Source organism: Arachis duranensis, chromosome 8 (assembly GCF_000817695.3).
Source record: "Arachis duranensis cultivar V14167 chromosome 8, aradu.V14167.gnm2.J7QH, whole genome shotgun sequence".
Taxonomy (NCBI): domain Eukaryota; kingdom Viridiplantae; phylum Streptophyta; class Magnoliopsida; order Fabales; family Fabaceae; genus Arachis; species Arachis duranensis.
The window spans coordinates 39,019,157-39,032,595 of record NC_029779.3 but is presented as its reverse complement, the minus strand read 5'-3'; the positions used below and the strand labels follow the sequence as shown (position 1 = coordinate 39,032,595).

Sequence of the window (13,439 nt, the reverse complement as noted above, 5' to 3'; positions counted from 1 at the left end):
CCTATCTAAAATAAAAAATGACAAAAATAAAAATATTATTTAATTATATTATTTTTTATTTATATAAGATAAAATGTACTTTTTAAAGATATTATTATGATGATCTAGTTTAAATTTAATTGATAATTTTTTTTATCAATATTCTTTGATCAATTTAACTTTTCTAAAATATATTAGAGATATTTTAGAACTAAAATAATATATGACATCAGTATCTTTTTGTTCCTAGTGTTACCTGAAATGATGAGGTCGATCTCGGACGAGATCTTCTGGCGTGATCGGAGCTGCTGTGTTCGATTTGTCGGACCTTGACGTGCTGTTGGTCCTTGATCACCGGAGGATGGTGGTACCTGTAAGAGACTCCGAAACTTAAGTTAGCACGAGTTTTGAGCAGGTTTTTTTGTAGAATTAGAGTATATGTTATACTTGGGTGCTCCAGTGTATTTATAGTAGTGTGAAATGACCTTCCTTGAGATAAGTTAGTTATCTTATCTTATCTTTTGTGGGTGAGATCACTTATCTTTTGGCCAGCTGCTTTCAGGTGGGCTGTAATCCCCTGCTTTGGGCCTCTATGGCGGTTTATCCGAGCTCTTTAGGAAGAGGTCGGTGACGAGCCAACCTTATAAGAGGTCGGTCGTTTTGTCTTCGTCCAACCCGGACTGAATAGCTTAGTCTAGGGTATGAACAGCACCCCTGCTTGAGTTTCAATCTTTCCCTTGAGGTCGTGTTTTTAAACTTCAACCCCTTTGAGGAAGTCGTGTTCAAGCATCCTGGTCTTGCTCCTTCTTCGGGCGAAATTTTCGCATTTCTTTAGTGTCTTCAGAACGCAAGGCATTTTTTTCTTTAAATGCGGCATCATTCCCTAGTGCATCACTTTTGGGTTTTCGTGAGTGCTTTTAAAGCCTTTTAATAGGGTTTTAATTCCTTTTTGTCGTTTTGTTCCCTCCTTCATTTGAAATCAAAGAGATTTGGATTTTTCAGTTCTTTCTTCGTTTGTTTCGTTTTCATTCTTCTTAAAAGAACACCTTCTTGCCCAAATGTTGCCCCAAGCTTTTCTTCTTTCTTTGAAGTTTTGAAGCTTTCATTTGGACCATTCGTGCTTTCGCTACGCATCCGTCGCTATTTCTTGTTCTCCGTTGCAGGTTAGTGCCTTGCTTCATATCCTTTCTCGTTTTTACATGTTTTACATGTCGTCATTCTTTGTGCTTTACTGCTGCATGCTTCCTTTTTGCACAAAGTTTTGATCTTGTTGAGCCTTATTTTGAAAAGGTCGAAGCTTTCTTGGTGATTACTGTATGCCTTTGTTTCTTCAAAGTTGCAATCTTTTTGTTTTGCTGTTTTTTGTGAAGAAAAGTTAGTGTCTGGGTTTTTGTTTGCCTCCTTGTGTTTTCTTTTGTTTGAGAGGGTTAGGGCTTTGGCTTTTGCGTCATTTCTTTTTCTGCATTCTGCTCTGTTGCCTCCAAAGGGTGCCCCTGAGATTTTGGTGCTTGATTTTTCCTTTTGGGGAATTCTGGGGAGCCCTTTTTTGCCATACTTATTACTTGTCGGTTGTTTTCTTCCTTTTTTGTTTTTGGCCGAGTTATTTAGTAATGACCCTTTTATTTTCTTGCTGTAGGTGTAGTTGCTTTATGTCTTCTTGTAAGAACATTGTCGAGATGTCCACAAAGGTCCCTGCTGGTATGGCCGATTGGTTAGATTCCATAGTCCTGATGTGTGTTACCGTAGCCGGCCCGAAATACTGTGAGAAGCTTAGGAGATTTCATAGGATTTGTGAGCGTAAGCATCCTTTCTTTTATGCATATGACTATTTCTTTAGCCAATTAGGTATTACCCTCCCTTTTACTGCCTTTGAAACCGAACTCTTGTGGAACTGTAATGTGGCCCCTTCACAGCTTCATCCGAACTCTTGGGCCTTTGTAAAGATCTTTCAGTTGTTGTGTCAAGAACTAGGCGTCTATCCTTCCTAGTCCCTTTTTCTTTACATGTTTGTACTGACCAAACCGGGAATGACCAAGAAGAAGGTTTCTTGGATCTCCTTTCGAGCTACCCAGGGGAGAAAGGTTTTTTCCATGTTTGATGACTCTTTTCGTGACTTTAAGAACTTCTATTTTAAAGTCCGAGCTGTTGAGGGTGTTTGCCCTTTCTTTCTGGTTGAGAATGACGAGCCGACCTTTCCCTTATGGTGGCAGAAAGATAACGTAGTTCTTAAGTATATTTGAGAGAGTTTAGATGAAGTAGAACAGGCCTTTGTGGGTATTTTAGAGGAGCACTGGGGGGAGCCTCCTCACCTGGATACTAAGAGGTTTCTAGGAGATCCTTCCCTCTTTCGTTCGAAACTAGGTAGTATCCGATCTCTTTTTTTCTGGAAGTGGTTTTCTTTCACTATTCGTGGTCTTTGTATTTTTTTCTACTGTGTAATTGTTTTCCTGGCTTCTCTTTTAGAAATGGTGAGTTCTTCCGATTCAATGAAAATGTTTCATAAGGCAAAAAAGGCGGTGACCACCCAGAACTTGTCAAGGAAGACTTCGGGGGAGGGTTCTTCGGAACAGTTGCCTCCGAAGAAGCCGACAACTGAGTCTCAAGGTCCAAGGAAGATTATCCCGATCCCACGAGTTCAGAAAGTTTCATTTGACCCATCTCAGACGACCTCTGGTGCTGCCTCCTCCCCTACTTCTGCTAGTCCCCCTCCTAAGAAGCAATAGATTGTTGGGACTTATAATCTGAACGATAAAGAGTTCGATGTTGTAGCCTTTGTCACAGATTTGATTGCTCCTCATGGAAAGGTTCCTCTGGACGACATGTCAATCCTCCACCATCTTGATTTTATATCGAGCAATAGTATTCGGAAGGCCAATCTTGGTGCGGCCTTATCTCAGGTTGTCCGGGATTTCCCAGTCCATGCTACCAAGGCCTTTATGAAGGAGGCCAAGGCTGAGTACGACAGGGTGAAATGTCTGAAGGATGAGCTGGATGCCAAGGTTGCTAAATTGGAGATTGATGTAGAGAGGGAGAAGACTCGGACTACTGCTACAGAGGCGGCTGCAAATCTGGCCGAGGAGACGGCTAAAAAGTACAAGGAGAGCTATACCTACACATATGGCGAGTTCTTGGAGACTAGGGAGAGGCTTCAATCTGCCCAGGATGATTATGCCGAGCTTCAAGGCCATATGGTGAGCAGTATGACCAACATGTTTGAGAATTTGAAGGCCCAGGTTCGGGTTCTTGCTCCTGAGGTCGACCTCTCTTTATTCAGTATGGACAATGTGGTGGAGGATGGCAAGATTGTCCCTGCCTCAGATGATGATGAGGGTCCTCCTCTTGTGCTGCCAGCTAAGGCTTCCTCAACTTCTACTACTGTTGCTCCTTCTGCCGAGGTGGTTCCTCCTGTGCCTGAGCCTAATCTGGAGATACTGAATGAGCCAGATGGAGTTATCAATGCCACCTCGATCTCGACCATGCCTCCTTCTCCTAAAGATGTAGCTTCTGGAGCAAATCTGGATCCTTTATGATGTTCTTTTTATACCTCTGTTTTGATTATGTGTTGATATGGTCCGGTCTGTGGACCTTTTAAACTTTTTGCTTTGTATGTCTTTATGGGTGACTTTCTGACACTTTGTTTTAGTTGCTTCTTAGCAACTTTTTGCCTTTAATAAAAAACACTCCTTAACTCTTGGGTTGCCTTTGGGCAGCCCTCGAGCCTTTAATATTTTTAACCTTTGTGTTTTGCTTGATATGCTGAAATAACTTTTGAGATGCCTTCGAATTTTAGCCCTTGCATGTTTTGTGATGTGATCCTTTTATAAGCTCTTATGCCTTAGGATATAGATGTTTTTGGGATTCCCTGACTTGACACCTTTCGAGATAGTATTCGTTTTTTACGGGATTCGACCTCCTTTGGATCACGCCTTTTCTGATCGTGTTGATAACCTTTGTTTTGGTTACGTCTTTCTCGCGGCTTGCCGTCCGGGCTTCTTAGTCGAGTTCCAATAACTTTATAGGTATAAACCTTTTTAGTTTGTTTGGACGACTTTTTTAGCCTTGTTTTGAAATTATGCTTTTGCTTTTTTGAGTAGCTTTTCAGGAGTTTCGTACCCCTTTTAGCTAGGCACTTCGACCCTAGGCTTTTCAACCTTTTGGACCTTTACTTTGTTCCCTTTTTCGAGGTTGTATTTGTCTCTTTGGGTTGCGGCCCTTCTTAGCTGACGTCGACCTATATGCCTTCGTTATTTGGGCTTACTTTTTATAACTTCTTGCATTAACTTGAGCTTCTATCGATTCACCTTGCCGACCTCTCTTAATTGGGCGATGAATTTTGCGTTTTATAAGTGTAAAGTAATACGTCTTGGTAGGAAACTTTTTAGGGAATCGATAATTTTTATTCAAATAATAATAAGATAAAAATATAAATAAAAAAGTGTGTACATGTGAATGCTTATCCTTCTAGGTTGGGCAATATTTCAGATCTCGGCCTGACGCCTCATTAAAAAACCTTTTAGGAAAAATTGTACACCTTGACCTAAGATCTTTACCATTTTCTAGCTATAGTACCTTCTTAGGTTACAGGCATGCCATGATCTTGGTAGCTCTCGCCCTTCAAGGTCGGCCACCCTATTGTAACCTTTCCCTAGTACTTTTGTAACTCGGTATGGCCTTTTCCAGTTGGCTGCTAGCTTCCCTTCTCCTGACCGACCTGCTTCGATATCATTTCGGATTAAGATGAGATCATTGGTGGCGAAGCTTCGCTGGATTACCTTCTGATTATACCTTAAAGTCATTCAACGCTTTAGCGCTTCCTCTCTAATCCGAACTCTTTCTCGAACTTCTGGAAGTATGTCGAGCTCTTTCCTTTGAGCTTGGGAGTTGGTATCTTCATTGTAGATGATCACTCTGGGAGATCCTTCTTCTACTTCTATGGGAATCATTGCCTTCATTCCGTAAGTAAGTCAGAAAGGTGATTCCTCAGTGGTGGAGTGTGGTGTTATCCGGTATGTCCATAGGACTTGCGGGAACTCTTCGGCCCAACCTCCTTTAGCATCCGACAGTCTCCGTTTTAGCCGGGCCAATATGACTTTGTTGGCGGCTTTCGCCTGTCTGTTGGCTTGTGGGTGTTCTACAGAGGTGAACTGGTGCCTGATTTTCAAATCAGCTACCAGGTTTCTGAAGCCCGTATCGGTGAATTGCGTGCCATTATCTGTGGTGATGGAGCATGGGACTCCAAATCTTGTGACGATACTTTTGTATAGGAACTTCCAACTTCTTTGGGCGGTGGCAGTAGCTAATGGTTCTGCCTCAATCCATTTTGTGAAATAGTCTATTCCTACAATGAGGAACTTGACTTGTCCTGATCCCTGGGGGAATGGTCCGAGGAGGTCGAGCCCCTACTTTGCGAATGGCCAGGGTGAAGTAACGCAGATGAGTTCCTCTGGTGGTGCGATATGAAAATTGGCGTGCTTCTGGCATGGGGGCCATGTTTTGACAAACTCTATTGCTTCTTTTTGTAAGGTCGGCCAGTAAAAACCAGCTCGGAGTACCTTTTTGGAAAGAGCTCGAGCCCTGAGGTGGTTACCGCACATGCCACCGTGGACTTCCTCTAGAACTTCCCTCGTAGCGGAGGTCGGGACGCATTTTAGGAGGGGTGTAGAGATTCCTTTCCTATATAGGACGTCGTGCACTATGGTGTAATACTATGCTTCTCGTACTAGCCTTTTTGCCTCCTTTTTTATCTGTGGGGAGAGTTTTAGACTTGAGGTAGCTGATTATGGGATTCATCCACCCTTGGTCCTAGTCTGAGATGCTTAAGACTTTCTTTTCTTCCGAGGTTGATGGATTTTGTAGTATTTTTTGGATGAGGCTTCTATTGTTGCCCCCGGATTTGGTGCTAGCTAGTTTCGAGAGTGCATCAACTCGGGCATTTTTTTTCTGAGGTATATGTCGAATCTCATCCCATGAATTTTCTGGGCTATTCTCTGGGCTTGTCTAGATATTTCTTCATGGTGGGATCCTTAGCCTGGTAGCTCCCTTCTATTTGCGAGGTGACTACCTGTGAGTCACTAAAAATGGTAAGCTTTTGAGCCTATTTGATTGGTTGCATTTTATTAACCAATATTTTATTTTGGTGTGTGTTGTTCTCTCTAAAATTGTGATCTTTGTCTTGCTTAATTCTATATTTCCATTGTTTGATGTATGCATACACTTATGTGATCAAGGCCTTTGTTTCACTATAGCTCACATACCCATATGGCCTTATCATTTTCATTATCCTTTGCAAACCAATGTTGAGCCTATTTTACCCCATTTGTTCTTTACTTTAGCACATCATTAACTCTAAACAAAAAACACTGAATGACCTTAATTTGAATCCTTGGTTAGTTTAAACTAGTGAGAGTGCTCATGATTTAAGTGTGGAAAAATTGGGTTTGAAAACATTTGGTTTGGAAATTGGGTGTTGTATATTCTTGTGAAAATGTGAAAAAGATAGTTGAGCACATATTCTTACATTCAATACCTTAATCATATGCATTGAGAAAAATAAGAAAAAGAAAAAAGAAAAAATAATAAATAAATAAAAATAAAAAGAAGAAAAAAAAAGAGAAAAAGAAAACAATAAAAAGGGGACAAAATACCCCGAAGTAAGTGGCGATAGCAATGCATATGAGTTGTATTTAAATTTGGGATGCATGAATATGTGGCAAAACATAGTTAATAGGTAGTTAGATTTTGTATTTTGATTACATGGATTGTCTTAAGTTAGGTGGAAAGTTTAGGTTAATCAAGGATTCAGATTTTAGTCCACTTGACCAAATACAATCCTACCTTGACCCTAACCCCATTCAAGTTATTGAAGAAAATATTGTTAAAGTTTTAGTCGCTATCCTAAAAAATTTTAATCCCTTATATCCACACTTTCTAGAAGTACTGAAGGGACTGAAATTTTAGGTCCTGGAACTAAAATCTCATTTCGAGTCTTTGACCACCAAACACAATACTGATTCTAAGTCTTCCAGTTTCCGTTTCAATTGCTAGAAACAAACACTATCTCAAAGATCAACTTAAAGCTCGAAAAGAATTTTAAGGATCAATTTAAGTATTAACTCCAACAAACTTAATTTCAAGCTGACAGTAAAATCTAGAAATTCTTGGTTAAGACAAATAATGCACATCTTTTTTTTTGTTTCCCACAACATTCCTTAATCTGCCAACTATTAGACTAACTCAAATGGTTAATTTTATGGTTCTAAAAAATCGAACCAGACTGGTCGGTCGAACTGGTCCTGCCGAAAACTGGGAGACTTTAAGGTTCGGTCCATGTTGAGAAATCTCCATTTTAGAAACCACTAGAGAACCGTTGAACCGATCAAGAACTAGTCGGTTAGACCGAACTGGAACTTGGTTGGTTTACACAAAAGGGTCAGATTCCAAATTCCTTTGTTTCTTCTCCCACCCTTTCTCCCTTTATTTCTTTCATTGAGAAAGAAATCACAGAAACTCAGAGCCAAAAAATTCTAGTCATCACCACTATCGTAAGCAATGGCACAATGTTGTCGTCTGTCACACTCAAAGTCCATCGTCTATCCCTCCATTCATCTAGCTTCCCTCGTGCTCCAAGTCCCCAACTTCTGTTTGTTGTCACTTATACAACTGTTTTCTCGAACTCGGCGTCCGTCGTCTTTGTTTTCTCATCCACGCTTTCTCTGCCGTCCAATCGCGCTCAGGAGCTTCCATTCTCGTCTAGTCGGGTTGCTCCAAGTCTCAAACCCGTTTTCTCATTCACCAATGGTGTGGTCGTCACTACTAGTGTTTGTTCTTTTTTTATGCTGTGTTTAGAAATCATATTGATTATTGAATATTTTGTGTTTTTATTAAATGATTAATTGATTATTGATTAGCTTTGGCTGTTCTACTACGTTGCTGTTCTGTATTTTATGTTTTTCCTTTTTACCTAGTGTTGTGCTGTTGAAATTGTGATGTTTTGTGTTTTTATTGGGTTTAATTATGCTTAATTGTGCTATGTTTGTGCTTTAGTTCATCCTCATTAATTTTTGTTTGTGCTTAATTATGCTGTATTTGTGTTGTGTTTGTGCTTTAATTCATCACTTCATCCTCATTATAAATTTATAAATGATTAATCTTTCATATATTATGTTATGTTTGTGCTGTGTTTGTCCTCGTTACAAATTTATAGAATTAGGGTTTGTGTTGTGTTTGTGCTTAATTATGCTGTGTTTTATGTTTTTTTTTTTAATTTTTTTGCATGGTGCTATGCTGTTGAAATTGTGTTGTTTTGTACTTTAGTTCCTTCTTATTAATTTTTGTTTGGACTTAATTGTGTTGTGTTTGTAAATTATTAATCTTTCATATATTATATTTAAAGTTGGATGATATTTTAAGGATTATATTAAATTATAATTATATTTTAGTATGTTTATTTATATTTTATTTATTATTTTATTATAAAATAATTATTCTAATGGGTAAAGTATACTTTTTATCTCTAAATTTTGACAAAAATTTTAAAAATATTGCTAAATTTTATTTTATTTTAATTTTGTCCAAGAAGTTTTCGATTTGCAACAAATATATCCATGACAGCTAATTTTTCAAAAAATTTAAGACCAATTCAACAACAATTTTATAAGAACAACCCTCAACACAAGCAAATCAACATAATTTTCATGCATTATTGTTAGGTTGGTCTTAAATTTTTTAAAAATTTAGCCGTCGAGAGTATATTTGATGCAAATAAAAAACTTTTGGGACAAAATTGAAACAAAATAAAACTTAGGAGAATTTTTAAAATTTTTGCTAAATTTCAAGGACAAAAAATATACTTTATCATATTCTAATTGAACCATAATTGAACTGATTGAACCAATGAATCAATAAATCAGTAGCTAAAGAGGTTTGATGATCGATCCGGTCTTCAGAATTTTGGTTAAGTTTATACATATATTTACTTTGTCATGTTATGCATAATGAATTTGAATCCTCTAAATTTTAAGGGTAATTTACCAAAATAAATAAGTGTCTTTCAATTTTACTAGATTACACATTTTGCAAAATAAATACCAAAATGTATTTTTTTTCATAAACTATGTAATCCGCGACAGGAGACCACGATTTACAAATGAATGTGAACTGCTACAGGGGTCTTGCAAATTACGTTCAAAACCCAAATACACATAATCCGCGGTAGGGGTGTTGTGATTTGTGTATGAGTTGAGAATATGCATAAACCGCGACCCTTTTCGCTTCTACATTTCCATCTTCTTGTTCTGCATCACCATGCATCACTATACCCTGGCATTAGTCCCACTGCATTGCTAAGTTTATTGGCTAAGTTCTCTGCCATTTGATCAAATCCTTATTCTTCCTTCAAGTTTAAGAATAATTTATTTTTATATAATATTAAATATGAAATAAATTACAATCTTAAAATAATTAATTACATTTATAGATTAACTATTAAAAAATAAGACTAGTAAGTTAATATATTATTCACCATAACTCTTTTAATTCAGGTAGTACGTATTCAGTACTAAATAAAAAAATTTAACAAATATACTTGTTCAATTTTAAATTTTAGGACTATAAATTTTAAAACTAAATTGACTATAAATTCAACAAATGTATTTCATGTTTGATATTATATAAAAATAAATTGTTAACTTAATAAAAAATTAAATAAATAAAAACGTATATTTAATAAAAATATAATTTTATAATTTAAAATATTAAAAAATATATTTTAAAAATAGACCAGCTAAATATATTTTTATTATTTTCAACATTTAGAAATAAGGTATTTTTTTAAAAAAATTTAATGTAAAAATTGAAAATAAAAATTATTTTTAAAAAATAAAAATAAAAAACGAAATCTAAACCTGTTCTTAACAATTCTTTCTCTCTTTTGTGAAACATTCAAGCTTATTATTGTTTAAGTAGGAAGATTCAATATGATTATTCCTTATTCGTCCTAATATTCTAATAGAAGTCATTTCGTCTGCCACAGCAGAAAAATGGCCGCTGTTTTATTTTGTAGGCGTCTCATTTCGCATATATCAATGAGTAGATATAAAAAGATGATTTCAATCTCTAGTTCGCAGGCATCATGACTAAAATGATGTGTAATTCCATTTCATATTTAAAGAAATAACCATTTTATCTTATTTATATAAAAAAGTACAAACCACACCTTGTCGTTGAGCATCAGGGCTTTCCACTGATGAGATGTCAACTATGGGTAGAGAGCACTGAAGCTGAAACTGGTGAAAATTATGCTAAAGTTGAAGATCCAAATTGAAAAAATGTTCAACTAAGAACAAAAAATGAAGCTAGTGAAAATTATGCTAAAGTTGAAGATCCAGATTGAAAAAATGTTCAACTAAGAACAAAAAATATATACACACAGAAACCGCAAGATTTTTGTCGCAGTTTCTAGCCATTTTACATATCAACATAAACCGCTATAGGAGTGTAGCGATTTACGTTAATTTGTAAACCGTGGATCCCGGTTACGGTTTTGGTATCCGTTTTACAAAATGTGTATTCTGGTAATATTATAAGCTATTTTATTTATTTTAGTAAATTGTCCAAATTTTAAACTTTTATTTTAGAGAATAAATTGTAATTTTTCACTTTTAAATAATTTTTCTTTCATATTTTCTTTTTGTCTAACCTATTTTTTCTTAGTCTATCTTATAAAATAAATAATAAAAAGTTATATTTTTTCTTTTAAAATAAAATTCAAAAATTAAAAAATTTAAATCCGTGCATCATTATGTGAAAGAGTGAGACAAACAGGTTTCTCCTCACCAAAGAAAGGGAAAATAGAACATGAAGTGAGTCTCTTCCACAAAAAGATGCTTTCTAGCTCGTGCGAGATGATGGTGTCCATAACCTTATTAACACGTTGAATGTGAGAATAAAATATTGTGACGATGCATGCCTGTCCTTTAACTTTTGGGTGAACGAAATTTTTCGACTTCAACCCCTTTTTTTATTTATATTTTGGGTGTTTCAAAAAAAATTTAAAAAAATAAAGAAAAATTAAATATGGTTTCTCGTGAGTGAACAGACACGTATAATGTATTTGGTGTTTTGTTAGACAGACAATTATTTTCGTAAACAATATCAATAATTAATTTTAAAATTAATTTAATAAAGTAAAATAACATTTAATTTCTAAATTATCTCTTAATTAGGATAATTATTTGTATATTTAGTAAATTGAACATTTAGTCATTATTAAATATACATGAGTAAATTAAATAAAAAAAATAATCATTCAATTAAAAATAATGAATATAATCATCTACATACCTATTAAATTAAACATCCAATATATCTATTATTTATATTATTTATTATTCTCATTGTCTACTTATACTTTTCCTTAAAAATATAAGACTTCCTCGGTATCCATCCTCGGATATAAAAAGGCTTCTTTGTGACCATTCTCATTACACGAATATTCAAGTAAATAACAGAATAGAGATTGGCTTTTCATTCTACACCTCATGGCTCTTGTTCACCTTTCTTCACTCACAATGGGGTTCAATAAAATGCTTCCATTTGAGAGAAACTCATCACTTATTGAAACCAGCAAGAGAAATATCCCTTCACAAATTCAATGCCTACCATTGAATAAAGCTTCAAATAATGATAATACGACAATTTTCCGACGCACCGCAAACTTCCAACCTTCAATTTGGCATTATGAATATATCCAATCATTGAATACTGATTATAAGGTGTTCTTTCTTACTTTCATTTCTCTAGTGTTATATTATTTGTCTATATTCTGCTTATCAAATCACATTATTCTTAAACAACTTGGAAAGCTTTCCTTTTACATTATGGATACAAATAAAAAAATATTTTACAAATCTTTATATATACATCAGGTTTTTAATTAGATTCATAAAATTTAAAGTTTGTAACTAGATATATACATAAAATAAAAAATTGCAATTTAAGAAGAAGGATCTAATTAAAATTTGGTTGAAAAAAAAAAGAAAGAGATTCTATAAAGAAGATATGGTTAATGTGTTCTACTCAACAGGATATGAAAGAACTCATCTCAGTATTCTTTTAAATAAAATATAAAATCGGAATCAAAATAATATAGATAAACCCCCTTAACTTTTTTTTAAGGTCTATGTATTCATTTGTATAATAAATATAATAAATATAATATCAATATATTATGTGTAGACAAAAAATAAACTATCAAATCAATCACTCATAAAATATATATTAAAAATAAATTAAATAACAGACGTATTTATACATAAATATATAATAAAATGAATTTGAAGACTGATTTTTTATATAATATATAATATATAATATGCAATTCAAAAGTATCACTCTTAAATTAAGGATATGATTTGAAATGTTTTGATTTTACATAAATTTATCAATTGACTATAGAAAGCAAGAGGTTAGAGTTTAGGAACACCCAACTTAACTAAGCAAGCAAAGCAAGAATTTAGGTGTAAAGTTAAGGACTATTGTAAAATCCAAAGACAGATAATAAAGTAGGAATCGCCATTAGCATTTTTAGCCAATAATCTAATATCTTTAGTTCAACGATTTAGCATAATATTTTAGCAAATATTTTTAAATATTATTGACTAAAAACAAGATATTATGATGGCCTAAATATTATCCTGTTATATTCTCTTCTAAAAATGTGTGAGGCCAAAATGTATCTAATAATTAACGCAGGAAGAATCATACAAAGAGAAAATTGAAGTGCTAAGGGAAGAAGTAAGGATGGTCCTTTGCAAAGTGGAAAATATGCTTGATCAACTTGAGCTCATTGATGTCTTGCAAAGACTTGGAATTGCTTATCATTTTAACAATGAAATATGGAACATATTGAACAATATTTACTACATGGATAACTCCGAGAAGAAGAGTTTACATGTCACAGCACTTGAATTCAGGCTCTTAAGGCAACATGGTTATAACATTTCTACAGGTTTTTAATCTCTTGCGACTGAGTGCTCTTAAATTATTAACCAAATTTGTCTCCCAATGAATAAATTCATAATATTTTAGTATACTTTTTTGAATTAATTTATGTCGCTAAAAAATATTTATATTTGATTTTTTTATATTAGATTTTTTTATTATTTTCTTTATTAGGATAGACACCCAAGAAAAAAAGAACTAGAAACTACTGCGGCGAAACTAACACTCTTAACAAGATTGATTTTATCACTATGATTTTATTTTTCGCCTAGAAATAGAGTCATCATCCATATTATTATTATTATTTTACAGAATTCTGCAACATTTTTTCCATTTTGTTATTTTTTTTCATTGACAATAAATAAAAAACTTTTGAAAAAAAATATAATTTTATAAATAATAGCAAATAAGTTCTATATTTTTTTCTCCTCTTCCTCCTTTTATTTCCATCTCTTCTTCTT

The 13,439-nt window shown here is 34.3% G+C and overlaps 1 protein-coding gene across 1 annotated transcript in view; it reads left to right on the top strand.

Annotated features, from left to right (window-relative positions):
- Positions 1-11,473: 11,473 nt before the first annotated feature.
- The window catches only part of LOC107462667 (terpene synthase 10), a 5,604-nt gene continuing 3,638 nt past the window's right edge, over positions 11,474-13,439 (top strand). The window contains exons 1-2 of the mRNA XM_016081293.3: positions 11,474-11,750; positions 12,730-12,985. Coding sequence (XP_015936779.1) covers positions 11,517-11,750; positions 12,730-12,985 — 490 coding nt within the window. The 5' untranslated portion in view covers positions 11,474-11,516. The remainder of the gene's footprint in view (positions 11,751-12,729; positions 12,986-13,439) is intronic.